The sequence below is a fragment of the Eurosta solidaginis genome, chromosome 3 (assembly GCF_040869045.1).
Source record: "Eurosta solidaginis isolate ZX-2024a chromosome 3, ASM4086904v1, whole genome shotgun sequence".
Lineage (NCBI taxonomy): Eukaryota > Metazoa > Arthropoda > Insecta > Diptera > Tephritidae > Eurosta > Eurosta solidaginis.
The window spans coordinates 204,691,742-204,710,319 of NC_090321.1; the positions used below are offsets into that span (position 1 = coordinate 204,691,742).

Here is an 18,578-nt window from a genome sequence, read left to right on the forward strand (position 1 = left end):
CCTTCTTTTAAAAGTGGGCGGTGCCACACCCATTGTCCAAAATTTTACTAGTTTTCTATTCTGCGTCATAAATTCAACTCATCTACCAAGTTTCGTCGCTTTATCTGTCTTTGGTAATGAATTATAGCACTTTTTCGGTTTTTCGAAAATTTCGATATCGAAAAAGTGGGCGTGGTTATAGTCCGATATCGTTCATTTTAAATAGCGATCTGAGATGAGTGCTCAGGAATCTACATACCAAATTTCATCAAGATACCTCAAAATTTACTCAAGTTATCGTGTTAACGGACGGACGGACGGACGGACGGACATGGCGCAATCAAATTTTTTTTCGATCCTGATTATTTTGATATATGGAAGTCTATATCTATCTCGATTCCTTTATATATGTACAACCAACCGTTATCCAATCAAACTTAATATACTCTGTGAGCTCTGCTCAACTGAGTATAAAAACTTTGAAAATGGGCATGGCACAGCCTAGATATAATGGGAGAAAAAGGTCTGAAAGCAAAATTATTGTTTTTGAAATCAGTAGACGATCATGCCCAAAGTGTTTTAAAGTTTTAATCTTTCAAAATTTGAAGTCATTTTTCAATGGGCATGGTGCCGCCCTTTTAAGTTAATCTCCCCGCAAATCGAATGAAATTATTCGTACTAAAATTGGTAAATTCCAAGCAAATTTGGTAAGAAACTTGTTTTTGTGACGGTTACTGTTCTAAAGCCTCTCTGATGACATCTTTCCTTAACAACACGCACAGCTGGGTATAAAATGTTCAGCTTCGCCCATACTTAGATTCACTATTTTTAATTTATTATTAAAACAACCAAATCTTTAGTTAAAATATATTTAATTGTTATTTGAAAATTTGTGTATATATTTAAAATTAAGTAAAATATATATAGATCATATGTTAGATTAATAAAAAAAAATTGTCGTTGTTAAATTTATTAACATAGCTTTTTTAGTAAACACTAAAGTGAAATTTAAAAATTTTAAAAATGAATTAAAGTTTTTTTATTAAATTATATTATTGCAATGTTTTAAAGTCGAGTTTTTAGTTCTTTTGTTGTCTTTTTTTTAATAATTTTTTTTTTTTCAATTATAAGTTTCAAACGAAAAAATTTTTTTCTTACAAAATTTACTTTGAAAATTGTTCAAACCATTTATTTTTTTAATTTTTATTTATAAATTAAAATTTTTTTTGTATAGTTTTCTATTATAAAAAATATTTTCAAAAGTTTTAAGAAATATTTTTTTTCGTATTTTTATTTTTTTTTTTATTTTCTCATCTAAGTTTTTTTCACTCATAAATTTATTTTAATTTTGTGTCGATAAGTAAATTTTTTGTGCAAATTGCTGCTAAATTTTCATTAAAATTTTAAAACTAAATATGTATAAAATTTGTTTATATATTTTTAATAATCGTTTGTAACGATGGGAAGATTTCGTTGTCACTTTATATTTTAATGCTTATAAATTTGTAAATTTAAATAAAAAGCGCTTGTAAATCTTTTTTTTTCATTCAATTTTAAAATAATGCCTCAATTTATTTTTCGTTTTGGTTTTTAGTTTTATGTAAGCTGCCCTCATTTCGTTTTTTATTTTTCTCGTTTGTCGTCGATCTGTGTGACCAGTTTGTTTGTATGAAGTAGTATCGTATGTAGCAACAACAAAGTTACATATTTGAACCATTTTATTTACCGTTTTTTTTTTTGTTTATTTTTATTTTACCTTTGGAGCTTATCTATTATTTATTTTTTCAATAGCTTTCCAGCTTTGCGCTTTCAAATGAAAAAAAATAAACTGCACATTCTTTCTATACAAATACATACGTATGTGTGTATAAATATATGTATCAAATGTATGTGTTTGTACAATTTGTCAAAGGAGTACACAGTTGTTATCCTGTCGGCAACGATGACGCAAACAACTGCGCGAACCCATTTCGTATATAAAATCCGGATTGCTTATATAATGCTGCTGCTGGTTCAGTAACTGACTGCCCAGCAATGGTGATAGACGGTGTATTTGTTGTTGGGAGCAATGATGAAATTGTTGCGGTGATGCTGGTAATGTATTAAAATACTGCTGTTGATGTTGTAATTGAATTGGTTGTTGGTGTTGATGTGGAAGTTGAGGTTGAGGTTGGTTGTTTTGATGTTGCGTCAATTGACTGAGGGCAGGGCTGGGCAGTATAATTGTGCTAATACTACTTTGGCCTCATATACCTTGCAAATAGCGACGTAACTCTTCTTCAGTATCGAATATCATTACAGGAAACGGTGAGCCTGGCACAAACTCACCAGCCCATTTGACTTCGACGCGATAATCGCCAGGCTCGGTTGGATCGTACTGTTTGGAGTGTTGAGAAAAAAATGTTAATTAAAAACTGAGCATACAAATATATGCCTAATCCTTCCTTACCTTGCACAGTATGGTGCGATCCTTTTGACTTTCACGTTGCATTTCGACACGGAATGCTCCTTTGGGGCCACGTACACGCACTGTTAGTTGTCCAGCGCCAGCACCACGCGTATCGCATATAAAACGCGATTGAAAGGTGGCCAGCACGCCATGCTCGATACCGGGGCCATAGACGCGAACCTTATAAATGAAAGGAGGTAGGTATTAAGATATGCGATCAAGATTAAGGTCAGTTCTATAATAAAGATTAAGAAAATGACAGAGTCGAAAACAAAGAGCAAGATGAAGACTAAGGTCAAACCTAAGATATATATTAAGCCCAAGACATAAACCAAGATCAAGGCCAAGAACTAGCCCAAGACTAGGACCACGGCCAAGATCTAAACCAAGACCAAGGCCAAGTTAGAGCCCAAGGTCAAGGCTAAGACCAAAACCAAGAACCAAGACAAAGCATAATTCTTTACTCCAAATTAAGCTGGAAAATGAATATTGAGAAGAAACCAGCTAAAGCTCTAACAGCGTATTATACCTGCAAAACAATCTTAGGAAGGAACTTAGAGCAATTGCCGTATATTATTCATGGTGTCTACAATACGCACTTTTAACTGATACTGATGTAAAGAGGTGCGGTCTGGTGGAAGGCGCTAATAAAGAATCCAACGGGTGGAAGTCAGGAATACGGGCACGCAACAATGTAAGATACCAAGACAAGAGGTCGGTAAAACCGTGTCAAAACTGACCTTACACCCAATATAAATAGTATTACGGCGGAAATAAGGAGTAATAGAAGGAATGGGAGGACATTAAAGCCTTCACATATGGTGGAGCTGGGGCTGGGCGAAACATCAACTTACCGACTTCGTGACTTTTGCAGTGTCTTTCAGGAGGAGGTCTTTGCCAAAGTGAAAAGAAGTAGACTGATTCAGGACAGTAAAGTCCCAGAGACCAATGTAATGGTATTTTCTGACAGCCAGCCTACCTTAAAGGCATAATCTAACTTGATATAGTTGCACAATATCTCAATGTCTACCTTTGTTGGTGCTAGTGTATTCAAGGAAATTAATTTGATGACGATATGATAAGCGATTTTTGCCGTTTCGTAAAAAGACACTCCAGCTATCCCTATTTCGCAATAACTGACGCCAATTAAGAGCACTAAGGGATGCCGCTTTCTCTGCTTCCAATCTGCGGTATCGACGGAAATACTTTCTTAGCCATTCGCATAACATCGCCTAGCCAGCGAAGCCTTTGGGTTTTTATTCGCTGTACTATTGTCCTATCTGCGTAAAGCTCACACAGGTCACTGTGACGAATATTGCCATCTCTAAGCTGTTACAAGAGACAATTTTAAGATAGAGATGTTACAGGGACGACAAATAGTGTGAAGCAAGCTTCACAAAATTCTTGTAGGTCACATTCACCACTTACCACAGCAAAAAACTTAAACTACCACTGTCTGTATTTATTACTTAACAATTATTTGTACACTTTTTATTCAGCTAATCTGTTCAGAATTTAAATTTTTACTCTCTAAAACTCCAATCAGTGTACTTTGTGGACTTAAATTATGTTAAAAATTATGGTAAAGTTTTTGGTCTGGTGGAAGTGACCTACTAGAATTTTGTGAAGCTCCGCTGCTTTCCACTAAACTTCGCACATGCAACATCTTATTCTTTCAAAAATATTTGCTGTTACTAAGTAAATGCACACCAACAAAAACATTAAAGCAAGCTACATAAATCATCATTTACCCACATACATACAAGGCAACGACGAGATAACTCACACACAGCTGTAGTCATCAGTTGAAGTAGTACTCACATATACACACGCATATGGCTATGCGAGAGGCTGCAAACTACAAATACACACGCATATAGCTGGTAACCAAGTAGACAATTCTAGAAGAAGAAACATCTAGATATTTGGGCAAAGAGTATAAAAGCAGCACAAGCTAAGTAGTCAGTAATCATTTTTGATTTAAGCACGCTATTGGTTGCGAAGTATAAGTGTTATTGTGAAGTACTTTCAAAGTAGTCCAATAAAGACCATTTTGCATTATTGAATATTGGAGTTATTTATTCAACAATTTAGCGACTCGAACGTTAGCAGAAGGTTGCAAATAAGCAGAATTTGCTTAAATTCGTTACATTATCATTATACCTCCTTCGGTAAGCGCCGTCAACATCTCGGACAGGACCATAAATCTTCCGGAAAACTTTACCCACTCCATGAGTAATCTCATCTTCTCTCGAAATCAAGAAATAAAACATTAAGGCAATATCTTTCTGTGAACCAAGCGGGGTGATGTTAAGTTCACAAAGGTCCTTTTAGCCACGTTTTAATAGGTAAAGAATGAGCTTCCTTTTCGAGCTAAGCAAATCTGCAGTGAAAGTACTAATGGGCGTCATCACAGGACATTGAGCTATCGCATCGATGTTTCGACGCTTGCGATGTCAGGACGAGCCGGAGGAGTAGTCGGTTTATACGTGTTTTTTTTTTTTGTGGATGTGCATCAAAACATATAAAACGACTCAGATTTGTGGACGCAAGATTTTTCGATAGCCTAACGGAGATAAAGAGGGTTTTTTCTTTTGCTTCTACTTAAGTTTATGTGGGAAAGGATCACAACTAGTATCAGATTGACGTATGTGCCCCCATCCGGAACGCATTGAAGGCATTCACAATGGACGAAAAATATATCCGAGTAACCCCTTTGTCGAATTTCTCCAACAATACGCTGAAAACGATCGAATGCCGAAATCGCTTTGTCTCAACTAGGGATGTCGAAACTTTTTCCAATATAAATGAACGTTAACGACTTAAGAGGACTGCTAATCTTGCGCTGTAGATTTTTTGTAAGAATCTTTAAAATTATTTCAACCCTTCACTGTTTCTCTATTAATATTAATATTTCACTCACCTTGCTCGCATCTGGAGCTCCGGCCACTTTAAGCGCAAACGGCGAACCAGGCACATTCTGCCCACCATATTTGATTGTTAGCAAATGTCTACCCGGCTCCTGCGGTTTGATATTCAAAGTAAAAGTAGCATCACCATGGTCGTACAACTCACAATAGGCTACTTTGCGTGGACCAGCGCAGTGTGCGGTTAGCTCACCAGGGCCAGCACGACGCGTATCAATCCACGATTTAATATCTCTACCAACAATTCCATGACGTAGACCATCACCAGAACAAATTACTTTCGAAGCATCCATAGATGAGCCAACAGCAACTGTGAGAGGACAACCTTTCACCAAACGACCATTCCATTTCACCGATAAATTTAATGGACCCGACGATGACTTTTGTGGTGTATACGAAGCCAGCCATATATTCTCAGTTGGACGTGGTTGAGCTAAACTAACTGGCACTGTCGTATTATCTTGATGTACCAATATGACTTCAGGCCTACCCGCTGGAGCATTTGTAGCATCGATGGTGAAATGTGCTGCCTCGCCAGCTTGTGCTGCAGCCAAGCCGCGACCTGTGAGCACCACTTTATCAGCTGCTTGCTGTCCCGTTACATATGCGCTACGAGGACATTGAACAATAGTAAGACCACTGAATGTAAGATCCAATTCATGTTCGCCGGGTGCCAAGTTGTCGGCAGAAATGAACAGACGCATTTTGCCATCACTCAGTTTGTCCACAGGTATCTCAATCCCATCAATAGAACAGGCCAAATCGCCAGGGCCAGCATTTTCAACATCGAAAACTATACGTGCTGGTAATATGAGACGACCATCGTGATCGAGTAGCGTACCCCAACCGCCAACGGGTGTGATTTTTGAAGTTTCAACACATGAGACACTCCATGGCGATCCGGGTAAATTACCACGATTTGGATAGCTGGCACGTATCTCGTAATGACCCACAGAAAGGATGGTATATGAGATGCGCCATTCGTTGTTGCCCAAGGCCTGTAAGTGGAAGAAGAAAATTGTCTTAGGTGCACTGTAAGGAAGTATGAAATCTTTGAACTCACCTTAATTTTTGGCTCAATACGTTCACCAAACTCATCGACGCGTTCGATTTGAACATTTGGCGCCAGTGGACAATAGACTATAAAGGAAGCTTCTTTGTTGCGTTGGCACACTTCCAAACCATTGCCGGCAGCACGGATATCTGTTTTCACACCACTTGCAGAGGCGGTAAAAGTGAATGGCGAGCCCTGTACGGTTTCACCACCATACATGACTGTCAATTTATAGGCGCCCGGTTGGGATGGCACGAACTCAATGCTGTAAATACCCTCTGACTGTTCGGTAATGTGGACGGGCAAATTTTGGTTGCTAGGCGAGATAGCAAAAGCTTCCAATTCGGCGATACCAGCATTCTCGGTGCGTACTATGTGACGGAAAAGAAAAAAAGAGAGTAGTGTTAAAGAGCGATACAATCAGTAGATCTTATACACCGAACTAAGTCAACAAACCTGAGAAGCATATGGGACTATGTAATGCTAACTGGCCTTTGGGTACACCCTGTACCGTAATCCGACTTGTATCGAAAGCTTCACAAGTAAAGGGACTTCCTGGTAGTGGTTTTGATTGATGTAGAACCTCTGCAAAAAATATTCACTGTTATTTCAACTGTCAGTTTTTCGGGTATTAACAGAAAGAGAAAACGAGAGAAGTAGAAAACTCAAAATATAACTGTTATTTTTTTAACAAAAGAAAAAATTCCAAAAATAACTGTTATTTCCGTGCGAAATAAGAAATTTACAAAAAAATTACTTTTGCCCGCGAGAAATAAAGACTTCCAAAAATAACTGTTATTTTTCGAGCGAAATCAAAAACTCAAAAAATTACTGTTTTTTCCGACCAAATTAAAAAACTTAATAATAATTGTTATTTTTTAAGTGAAATAAAAAAATAAAAAATAAAATCGTGATTTTCCGACCTAAAAAAAGCTCCCTACATAAATACACTCAACTTACCAATTATACTCTGTCCCGGCTTGTTGATATTAAACTCGGCCTGCAAATGTCCGCTCTTCGTTTGATAACAACGAACCGGCAGAGCTTGACCACCCGGCCCTGATACCACAACATCAAATTCACGTGCTGGCCTTTTAACCGTATCTATGGCGAAGGATGTAGTCTTACCAACACGCGCCTGATAGAGCCCTAATCCTGATACGCTAATCTCCTTACCAGCATTAGGAGGTAATACATTGATTTCGAGCGGTTTCAGTGAGATTGGCACTTCGTTGAATAGTATTGTGATCTTGTGTGGTGCAACACGCGTCGGATGATAGATAATCTCATAAATACCAGTCTTGGATGGACCACGTATAGAGTGTGGTACCTCTGAAGCACCACATTTTACCAAAGCCGACAGCTCACCCTGTCCTGCCTCATTGAGCGACACCGAAATACTAGCTGGTCGCTGACACACCGACTCACCAACTTCGGTGATCTTCACTAATGACGGATCGAAGACTGTTAGGGTGCGGGCACCAATATGTTGACGTGTATCGCGATCGATGAAACGTATCAAATAATTGCCAGTCATGTGTGTACGGAACTCTGCTGTTTGTCTGGTAATTGTGTATGGCACTGGCTTATGATCGGGTCCCATAATCTCAGCAATCTGGTCATCTGTAGGGAAATCGATTGTGGCCAAACTGCCTATTTGTATGTGTTGTGTTGTTTGTTGTATCTCTACGCGGAATGGGCTACCATCGACGGGCACTTCGTTGAATGTAATATTCACATAGTGCGGTTCGGTTGTTTGTGGTACGAAAGTGACATCGTAAAGACCACGCGCGCATGCGACGACTTCCGCTTTGACAGTGCTTGTGTCGGTCGAAACGACCAGCTCTAGAGTACCCTCACCAGCGCCAGCAGCATCTACACTAAAAGTAACCGGTATACCCAATGCTGCCGGTCCATATTGTTGATCCAAGCCGCTGATACTGACACGTGAAACATCGAAGACATTGCATGAGAATGGTGAGCCGTTGATGTGTTTATCATTGGCTGTAACGCTTATCAGATGACGACCCACAACTGTGGGCTGAAATGTGGCTGTGTAACTGTCGCCGCCTTGCGCTACAAGCTGACATATAATATTGTCGCCGGATGGCGTTGTAACAAATACTTGCGGCTCGACGCCTTCGAATCCCTCTAGCTCGAAGGTGTTATCCACTTTGATAGCGGCCTGCTTTAAACCCTCTCCCGTCGCCATGGCACGTGGCAAACTTATAGGCGCTGACGCAATTTGACAAGTAAATGGTGAACCGGGCACGGGATGTCCATTAAAGCGCACTGACAATGAATGTGCTGCAGCCTCCGTAGGTTTAAAGTTAACCTTGAAGCGTGCATTACCTTCAGACTGCACATAGTTGGGCACATTTTTTCCGTTGACTGCTACAATGATTTCCAAATTTCCAGCACCTGCCTGACTGGCATTTATACCGAAACTGACGCTTTTACCTACTACACCAGGACGTATGTCTGTGACGATGACCTTCTCCGCAGAGTAGGCTTTTAACAAGAAAGGACTACCCTCGACATGACCGCCACCAGGTAAACGTACTTCTACCGAGTGATCACCCACTTCAACTGGCTCAAATTTTATATTGTAACCCACGCCATCTAACGCATCTATCTTCACAGGCACACTACGTCTAGCTGGTCCGAGTACTTCGACAACTGGCTCTGTATCCGATTCGACTATAAACTCAAACATACGTCCAACGCTTACTTTATCCAATGTTTCTGGTGACTGTATACGCGCTGCGGCTGAGACGCGGCAGGTGAACGGCGAACCTGGCACGTCTTGTCCATTGAAACGTAACTCGACTGTATGATTTTGTGCATCACGTGGTGTAAAACTTATTGCGTAGGTGTGTTGGCCTTGTGCTTGTGCTGAAGTTGGCACACGTCCGCCATTTACGGTAACCTCAAGGTTGCCTGGTCCAGCTTGCGAGGTCTCGACAAGAAAAGTGACCGGCTTGCCGACGGTGCCATTGCTAACATTCTTTACTTTAATGGCGTTCACATCGTAGACCTAGTTTTGGATTAAGAAGTAAAAGATGAAAAAAAGTTAGGTTAGAAAAAAATAATGTCTCAAATTGATTGTAGCTTTTGCCGAAATTCGCAGTAATCAAATTTTTTATTTGAGCCTCACTGCATCCAGTTTCTGTATACCGTAGTGCACCTCTAAGCTCTCATCTCTTGGTACTTAAATCTCGGCGCTCCTGCCAGGTACGGGATATATTATAGGGGGCTTACAAAACCTGTCTCACTTTCAGGTATTTATAATTTCAGAAGGATATATAGCAGCTCAGGCGATATATCCCATAACGTACAGTTAGGTCTCAACGAGGGAATCTGTTGCCCATTTTTGGTCGGCACGTGGTACATAATGCCTTAATAATACGTGTTTGTCTGTGTTTGGGACACAACGATGTCTGTTTTTCTCATGTCAGAGGCGGTCGAGTCTGAGTCTTTCGAAAGGAGTGGTAGTTTGAAAATAAACTCTGAAATTTGGCGCAGCAAACAAGGAGCAGGGTATGGAGAGCTATGTCAGGGCTCATCTAAGAGATATAAGCATGGGAAGCAGAACAGAAGATGAATCGCTTGGCACCAAAAATGAACTATTTAGGAGAGATTTGGGATTGTTTTCGAGATAATTCTATTTATTTCATGATCATTTCGCCATTATTTTTTGAATATCTGTGGATTATTCCAGGAAATTTTGCAGAATTATTTTCGGACTATTTTCATTCAAATTGGTTTAAGGATCGTTTTGGGACTACATCAAGATCACTATTGTTAGAGGATACAGTAGATGTTGTTGTAGCAGTGCTTCGCCCCATCCAATAGGTGCGACTACTCACAAATTGTCATCAATATCTTCAAATGGAGTACAAGGAAACTTGCAGCTTCAACAGGTTTGGTTCGGAGAGAGAGGGATATTAGAGGCGTTTGTTCCACATAGAAATTGAAATGATGGTTGGTCTTATTTTGAGACACGTTGCATGCAGGACATACAATTATGTATGCCGGGGTTGATTCTGGATAGGTAAGAGCTCAGCCTGCTCAGTACCCAGGTCGAAGTTGAGCTAGAGTGAACTGGATTCGCCGGGCAGTTCCTCGAACAGAGGTCCGACGCCTGTTTGTGGATATCACTGAGGACCTGTTTGTATTTTTTGCTTCATACGTTTGTGTTCTCAAGTGCCGAGATGACCTCATAAGCCCCTTAAATCAGATGTCTGTTGGGATGTCCCGGCTTCTGGGTATTAAACATGAACTATTTGTTCAGCACTTCATTTCTCTCCCAACTGGGGAGTACTCTCGCCTCGTGGTGTTCAGGAGACAGGCCTGTTGTTGTAATACAATTCTGTGTACAACGTACATATCCATTCTTTCTCTTTGTATCAATTTTAATATTCTGATTCTCAATTTGAACTGCAAATGAATAAAACGTATAATTTGTAAGCATTAACTTGTCTGTGCTTGATTTTTCACTTGGACATACAAAAGTAAGATAATCAAATTCCAACACCTGTACTTTTTTCAGTGAGTAACCTTTAGGCTCGGCAACGATATCGGGGACGCGTAGCATGCAATAGGCCGGTCAATTATTTTGTAAGTGGTAATAACCGCCTCTTTATCTTAACCCCAAGTGCCGACGGCAAGAGATTTGAGGATTTTATAGCGTTTCTGGGTTTTAGGTACAACTGCGGACGCATGCTCGCCAAGATCCTGACAAAACGTCACACCCAGTATTTTTGGTTGTATGACAATCGATAGTTAATGCCATCGACGGGGATTCTAATATGGTGGACATTTGCATGTATATAATCTCTACTTCTGAACCAAAGGCTGAAATAATTGAGAACTGTAGTCATATTGTACGCTCCTTAAAGAGACAACTTCTTTAGCCAAAAGCTAAAGAGGAAAAGATATCTCAGAGTTTCTGCGAAGATATGAATATAAACTTAGTTTCATCCGGAATTTTTTTTAATTGGCCGGAGTTAAGTTTAGTGAAAAGTAAAAAAACAACACAAAAAACGAAAATGTTTGTTGAGAACTTCCCATAATGATGCTTTTTATCCTAATTATGATGATACAGCTGAAGTAGAGGCCATAATACTGAACATGACCCAAATAAAAAGCAGAAGTTCGGTCAATATCCACTAATAGACCATAATCACTTTCTCTGTACTGTGTATAGTTCCACTTCAGCGATACAGAGTGAGAGTGATTACTTAAACTTTCGTTTGTTTTCATCATCTCTGTGTAATGGCTTAAAGAGATATAATCCGTCACCGTCGCGACGTACGCCAGACAGATCAAGAAACGATTTCGAATGACCAGCGTTACTCAGAGAGGATCAAAACGGCTCTTAAAATCTAAAATTGTTACTATACAAATATTTGTATGAATTCCTACCTTAGCTGCATAGGGACTACCAGCGGTAGACAAACCATTAACGGTAACATTAACACGATGTTCACCGACAACGCGTGGCACAAATTCCGCTTTGAAGATACCATCCGAGGTTTGATGGACTTGAGCAGGCACGGATTGGCCAGCAGGTCCTGATGCGTAAGTTCATATAGTTGAGTTTGATGTATTGTTGTGATTCGTTGTTATAACATTTATTTGTTGTTTTAATTTTTTTGTTTTCAAATGTTTTTGAATTAGTTAATTTTTTAGTTTTTTTTGAATTGCGGAGTTAGTAAGTTTTTCAAGTTTTTTTTCGATTTTCGTTTTATTTTTTTATTGATTGTTGGGTTGCGCGTAAAAAGAGTTAACGTCGTAAAAATTTGGATTTTGTTGAAAATTTGCAAAATACATTACAGTTATTTGTATTTTGTTATAAAGCATAAGCAAATACGGTAATTTTATAGTATTAGATTAGCGAAGTTAGTTGGTATTATTTTGTTTATTATTGTTTAAAAGGGATTTGCATGTGAGTGTTTTTTTTAAATTTTTAAATGAGTAAATGAGAAAAAATTTGGAAAAAAGCGTGATTAGTTTAAGAAATTAATTTGTTTATATAATGAAATGGGTTCTATTGTTTAGTTGTTACAAAACTTAGATTTTCAATTCAAGCGTATGCACATATGTACAATTTAAAGATTAAGTTAGTAAATTTTCTTGAGCTAATATAAAAATATCTCCACATGCTAAATATATTATTATAAGTTTTCCAAAATTATGTATGTACAAGAATAAAATAGCTGAGAAAGATGTGTAGAGTTTTTCGGAAGACTCGATAATGAATGTATGAAGTGTAAAGAAATGGGGCAAGGTAAGGCTTAACTACTGAAGGAAAATGTTTATTCGTTACCTTTTAAATGTACAATTTATCTAGCAGAAAACTTATTCTAGAACAATTTCGTCTTACGAGCAACGCGTAAACGGATAGCGGCATTGTAAAAAAAGTTTTAATAATACTCCGACTAATCTAAGCTAACACTTTACTTGAGTGAGTCAAAAGCGACTCGTCCCGTGAACAGAAAAATCAACAGCTTCAACGCCTGCTGTGAACGAGACATAAGTCAATTGCGCTATAAGTAAGTATAATTGACCTATAGTTCAGTTGGCTATAAACCCTACTAAACACAAAAGGCTCATCGTCCAATATTATCCTCTAATCTTATATATTATTTCTAATTGCCGTTTTTTAAGTTTTGGTTGTAAAGATGCAGAGTCGTGCTGTTATAGAGCTCTGGGCATTATTGGTGGTAGTGCTTTTGTTTAGCTATATTTTATTAAAATAATTTGTTAAAAATAAACGATTGTGAGCACACAAATAAATCTATTTGTACTATAGTACTATTGTGAATATTTGATTAGAACTAACACTACATTACCGGCATTACCAACATTCGCCAGATGGCAGCGCAAGCACATGTAAGTTTCTATTGATAGATTATTGATTGATAGAACAGGCGATTCCCTGCAAAAAACGCGAGTACTCCATGCATGCATGTATGGAGTACTCGCTATGGACCAACCGAGTGCTCCAAAATTAACCACAATTCATACAAAAAATATGGTCCAATTAACATTGCAATTTCCTAGGACTGGACCATATACTCCAGCTCCGCATTACATCAGAGTAATCCATGGAGTACCCACAGTCCAATAAACATCGTTTAGTGTTTAAAATCGTTAAAAACGAGCAATGATCGGCTTACAATATGTTCGTGTAGAAACATGAGTTGGTCCATTGCTGCATTACAGTGGAGTACAATGGTAAGTACTCCAGTGGACCACCTGATCCAACGATTTTTGCAGGGTTTCTGTTGATATTTGATATGACACTTTTGTATTTTGTTGCGCAAGATGTGCACGGGTCCGGCTAGTTATTGTTACACCTGAAAGTTCTCAAGTTGATATCCAACATGCGAAATTTTTTAAAATTTATAGTGCTCGAGTTGGTTTCCTACATAATTCTCAAATTATTATTCAAGCTTTGAGTGATTTAGAGAAGTGTAAAATTCTCCAATAAATATCCAGCGAATTTCTCGAGTTGAAAATAAATAAAAAAAAAATTCATTTAATTGAAATCTTACATTTGTGGCCAATTAGGAAACCATACTTGAGCACAAGTTGAGAACTATATTTTTGTTTTCAACTTAAATAACAGCATTTTTTGCTTTACAAAAAAATCCCTTTTTTGCTGAAAACGCTTTGATTCTCAAGTTAATCAACATGAGCTCTAAAGGTACTCAATCTTAAATATTCGACGCCATTACGAACGAACACAAATAACTGAAAGGTTAACTAGAGACATAACGTTAATATCTAAGACAGTATCAAATACGCGGAAAAGTATGCAACATGTAGAGGAAAAAATTGATTGGTCAGTAGATTGAAGCATAAACATATAAAAAAAGAGGATTCTTCCTCCTAACGCCAGATTTTGAGGGTTTATTAGAAATGCTTAGTAAGGCCCGGTTTTTCAGTACAAGTTCAACTCAGTTTGTCAGTTAAACTACGCTTAAACTTATTCTGCAGTTTTTCAGCGGCCGATCTGGCAGGGTTAAACTCTAGTTAACCTATCAGTTATTTGCGTTCGTTCGTAATGGCGTCGAATATACCCAACAAGCATTTGGGCTTGAGTACCATTAGAGCGCATGTTGATGACTAGGCATCTTTCTAATATATCAAGAGTTGTTTGGAAACAGTGGCTGCACTCTAGAATTATAGGGGACTCAACAAAAGGGGCATTTTTTATAAAGCAAAAACTTCTATTGCTTAAGTTTAAAAAATTTAATTCCCAACTTTTGGTTCTCTAACTGGACTCAATCTAAGATTCCATTCTATAGTATTTTCACGAAAATAAAATAAAATATGTATACTTTATTTTCGATTAATTAAAGCGGAGTCATTGGTGCCGTTTGTCGTATCGCTCTAGTCATATCCCTAACGTAATCAGCTGTTTATCGTTACGGCGGAAAACCAAAAACCAATTGGTTGGCTACGATACGATTACGACCTTAGCGGCACCAAAAATCGATTGCATTGATTCCCATAAGGTTGGTCGAACCAGCTGTTATAAGGTTACCGATACGGTTACCAATAACGTACCAATGTCTGCAGCTTTACGCTTCATTACTGCTATCAATTAATTTAATTTCTCACAATAAACAGCTGCTGGTTTTGGTGGTATCACCTTGGAAATTTTTTTTCAACTCCACCTCAACTCGATATCCATTGTAGGATATCAACCGGAGAAATATGTTGGATATTCATTTGAGAACTGTATCTTTCCCAAAATCTCTCAAAGTTTGGATAATAATTTGATAATGATAATCAACTCGAGAACTCTAAATTTTACAATATTTCTCAAATGTTGGATAGTGATTGGAGAATGAAGTTGGATATAAACTCGAGAAATATCTGGTTTAAGAATACTTAAATAATGATGTTAGAGATCACCTCCGGAACTAGATATACATATATTTCGCCATGTTTGTTGGGTAAACAAAATCCAGATGTTGCCGTATCTACAAATTTGACTAGAGTTTAAGAAAAATTAGTTTAACCTTAGCTTAACCAACTACTGAGAAACCAGGCCTAAGTAAGGTGTTTGCGTCCTCCATTAGACCTACTATAATGCATTTCTCGCAAAGGTACAAGTTTGTTTTCGTCACCCAGTGTAAGCCACGTTTATAAATAATCGTTTACCGTGGACAGTAATTAAAAATATGTTTTTTTTGTGAGTATGTTTTTATTTCAAAAATAATATTTTATTTTAAAGACAATAAATTCGGATATAAAAAACATTATATAGTAATTAATAGGAAATAAAAAGCTAAAAACAAAATTAATTGAAAAGAGAAAGTTGGTCAAAGCACTAATAATACTACATATGTATTTATTTAAATAAAAAAAACTTTATATGAAGTAATATCTTTTACAATTCAGATGAAACTTTTTTCGAATCAAATTGAACTTTTTTCAGCTGAAATGAAACTTTGTTCATGACATCCTCCATATGCAGGGTATTCACTACACAGCATTCTCTTCGAATCTTTCTCATTCTGATTCTGTGCTCTCTACTTAAGTGCCGTTTTCACCAACTTCAGTTTCTCCATGCTAACTGGAGCTCTCAGTTAAGTGCACGACAAAAGTGTAAATAAACGTCAGCTGTTTACCAAGTTGTTATGTTGTAATTGGAGATGGCGAACACGGCCCTTAGCTGATTTAATTAGAAATTATATAAAATAAAGGTGTGGGCAGAAATCAGCTGACTGGTAGTTTTTATCTGATTTTACATTTTAACTCCCGGTGCAATTAAATATTATATGCTTAACGTGAATACCGGTTATTGTATAATTTAACCTCACGGCGTAAACACACAACGGTTTAAATTGCGAAATAAGCGCCCCAAATTAGCTTGTAGTCGGGTGTACAATTACAATGCCTCATAGATATCTAAACCCTTTTCCATTTCAGGGATAATGGCATCCGATTGCACGGAAACTCCACCATGAGTTCAATACCATTCTACCCGTTAATAGCTTTATAATAGAATAGAGGCTGTTCAGTTCAGTGCTTGGTGAAATAGCTTCCTAGAGCGAACTTTATTAATAACTTTTAAATGAGGAGACCGCATAAATTCGAAGAGAATACTTTATTATCATATTTCTAACGAAGAGAACGCATTACGCCGAAGAGAGCACTTTACTAACAACTTCGAAAACTGAAGAGACGGCATTGCTCCGAAACTTCAGCGGATAAGATAAAGCATATCTGCATTGGGTATGCTTTATTGTCAACTACCCCTTGCATACGAGGTGAAACGACAGTCCCCGCAAATATCTTACTAGGTGGATAAACCCAAGGACAGAAACTAAGACCTGTATACAAGAATCTAAGATACAGTAAATACAAATTACAAGTGCTTTTCCTGCTCCCTGCGGGTACAGTTTTCAAAAATTACCATGATAAGGTCGCGGAACTGACACACCGCATCCCATCTGCTCATTTTCGAATAACTTCCGTTAAATTGTGATTTTGACAATCATTCGAGAAGGCTGTTCGTAAAAAGTTTAAACCTTAGGAAAAATAGGCAAACGAGACAACTGAGAGTATAAAAACAGAGCAAGCAGGGAATGGTCAATCAATTTGAAACGTTATAAATGAAATACGCGAGTAATTTAATTGTGAAGTACAACTTCCATAGTAGTGTCCTAAATAATGAACATTTTGCTACACTGAATATATGAGTTATTTTTTATGCGACAGTTCTGCGATTCGAACGATAACAGAAGGTACAGAATCCTTAAAATTCGCAACAATATTATGCGCGAACTAAAATGGTTTCACTTGAAATTACAAAAGTTTTATTTGGCTTCAAAACAGTATAGTTTAATTTGAAAAAGGTTTAGTTTGATCTAAAAATGCTAAATATAATTTTTTTTTCAAAGAGGGATCTACCGTCAAAATTTTTTATTTGTAAATGAGTCCGTAGATTTTGTTATTATTTCTTTTGGAGCTTTATAGAAAAGAATTAAATAAAAAAATTTAATTAGTTAGTAAAAGAAAATTTGAAAATAAACATTTGCTTTTAAGACAAATTCGCATAGATAACAAAGTTATCACAATTGGAAAATGTGTAGTGGCATTAGATAGAAAGAATGTGAGCATGCAAAAGAATAAATTCTGTTAGTGCAACTAATTAGGGCCTGTTTAGATGTGTACATTTTTATTTCATAAACTTTTACATACATAGAGATATTTTTTATATCTTCATATATGATCTATATAAGTAAGTTTGTAAATTAGATATAATAATTTCACATAAAATATTATATGCAAATATATGTATTGGTATAATTAGAAAGAGTGTTTATTTAGTACAATAGTTTTCGTCGCCCTGAAATATAATACAGATCATAAGTGAGAATCCAGAAGTTTATATTTATAACAACATAATAACACACAAAAAAATATGATAAATAAGATACTTAACTAGGTAGATAGATATAAAATTTGACTAAAATTTTGTGAAAGTGCATTTATGTAAGTTGATATAAAACAAGTATAGAGAACACACAGAATTTAAAAACAATTTTTCTACGATATATTTCGACTATTTCAAGGTAGGCGTCTTCAGGGAGCTATAATTTTAGAAGACAAAACACCCGCGGAAATAATGATATTAAAGAATATCTTTTTTATCTATGTGAGTATATTTGATTAAGAACAATCTGATTTCGTGTATGACCCAGGTTCTCCAGTTGAATACCTTTTCAAAAAAAATTCCGGAACTTTTCGGGACCATTATGGTCAATTTCGGGAAAGTGATGGATGTGTACGGTCTGAACCATTTCGGTGTAGTTTTTTGGAACTGTTTTAGAGGTCCTTGTGGATCTCATTTACGATACAATATAATACGAAATACTTCCGTTCGTATTCGAACTAATACATAGTCATTTCAAAATAATTTGGAAACTATCGCCATGTAATGTGGGGAACGCTTAGGAGATATTTTCGGGGTCAATTGAAGACTATCTTTCGAATATAATGGCATGATTTTCGAAATTATTTCGTGTCTATTTTAAAATTATTTCAGGAACACCTGGGGAGACTTTCGTATTTTTTAAAGGTCTATTTTTGAACTATATCGTATTTTTGGATCATTTGGGTATGGTTTTCGACACTATGTTGG

At 37.1% G+C, this 18,578-nt stretch overlaps 1 protein-coding gene across 11 annotated transcripts in view; it reads right to left on the bottom strand.

The window, feature by feature from the left end:
• Positions 1–834: 834 nt before the first annotated feature.
• jbug (filamin-type immunoglobulin domains fbug) overlaps positions 835–18,578 on the bottom strand; it is a 229,773-nt gene continuing 212,029 nt past the window's right edge. For 10 of the 11 annotated variants that reach the window (XM_067774779.1, XM_067774781.1, XM_067774778.1 and 7 more), the window contains 7 exons: positions 11,837–11,985; positions 7,370–9,446; positions 6,866–6,994; positions 6,419–6,780; positions 5,352–6,353; positions 2,429–2,608; positions 835–2,356 (listed from right to left, as the gene is read on the bottom strand). In XM_067774779.1, the coding sequence (XP_067630880.1) occupies positions 2,225–2,356; positions 2,429–2,608; positions 5,352–6,353; positions 6,419–6,780; positions 6,866–6,994; positions 7,370–9,446; positions 11,837–11,985 (4,031 nt within the window). In that variant the 3' untranslated portion in view covers positions 835–2,224. Of the gene's footprint in view, positions 2,357–2,428; positions 2,609–5,351; positions 6,354–6,418; positions 6,781–6,865; positions 6,995–7,369; positions 9,447–11,836; positions 11,986–15,602; positions 17,784–18,578 lie in introns of those variants that run through there. The other variant, XM_067774788.1, reaches the window with a different exon arrangement.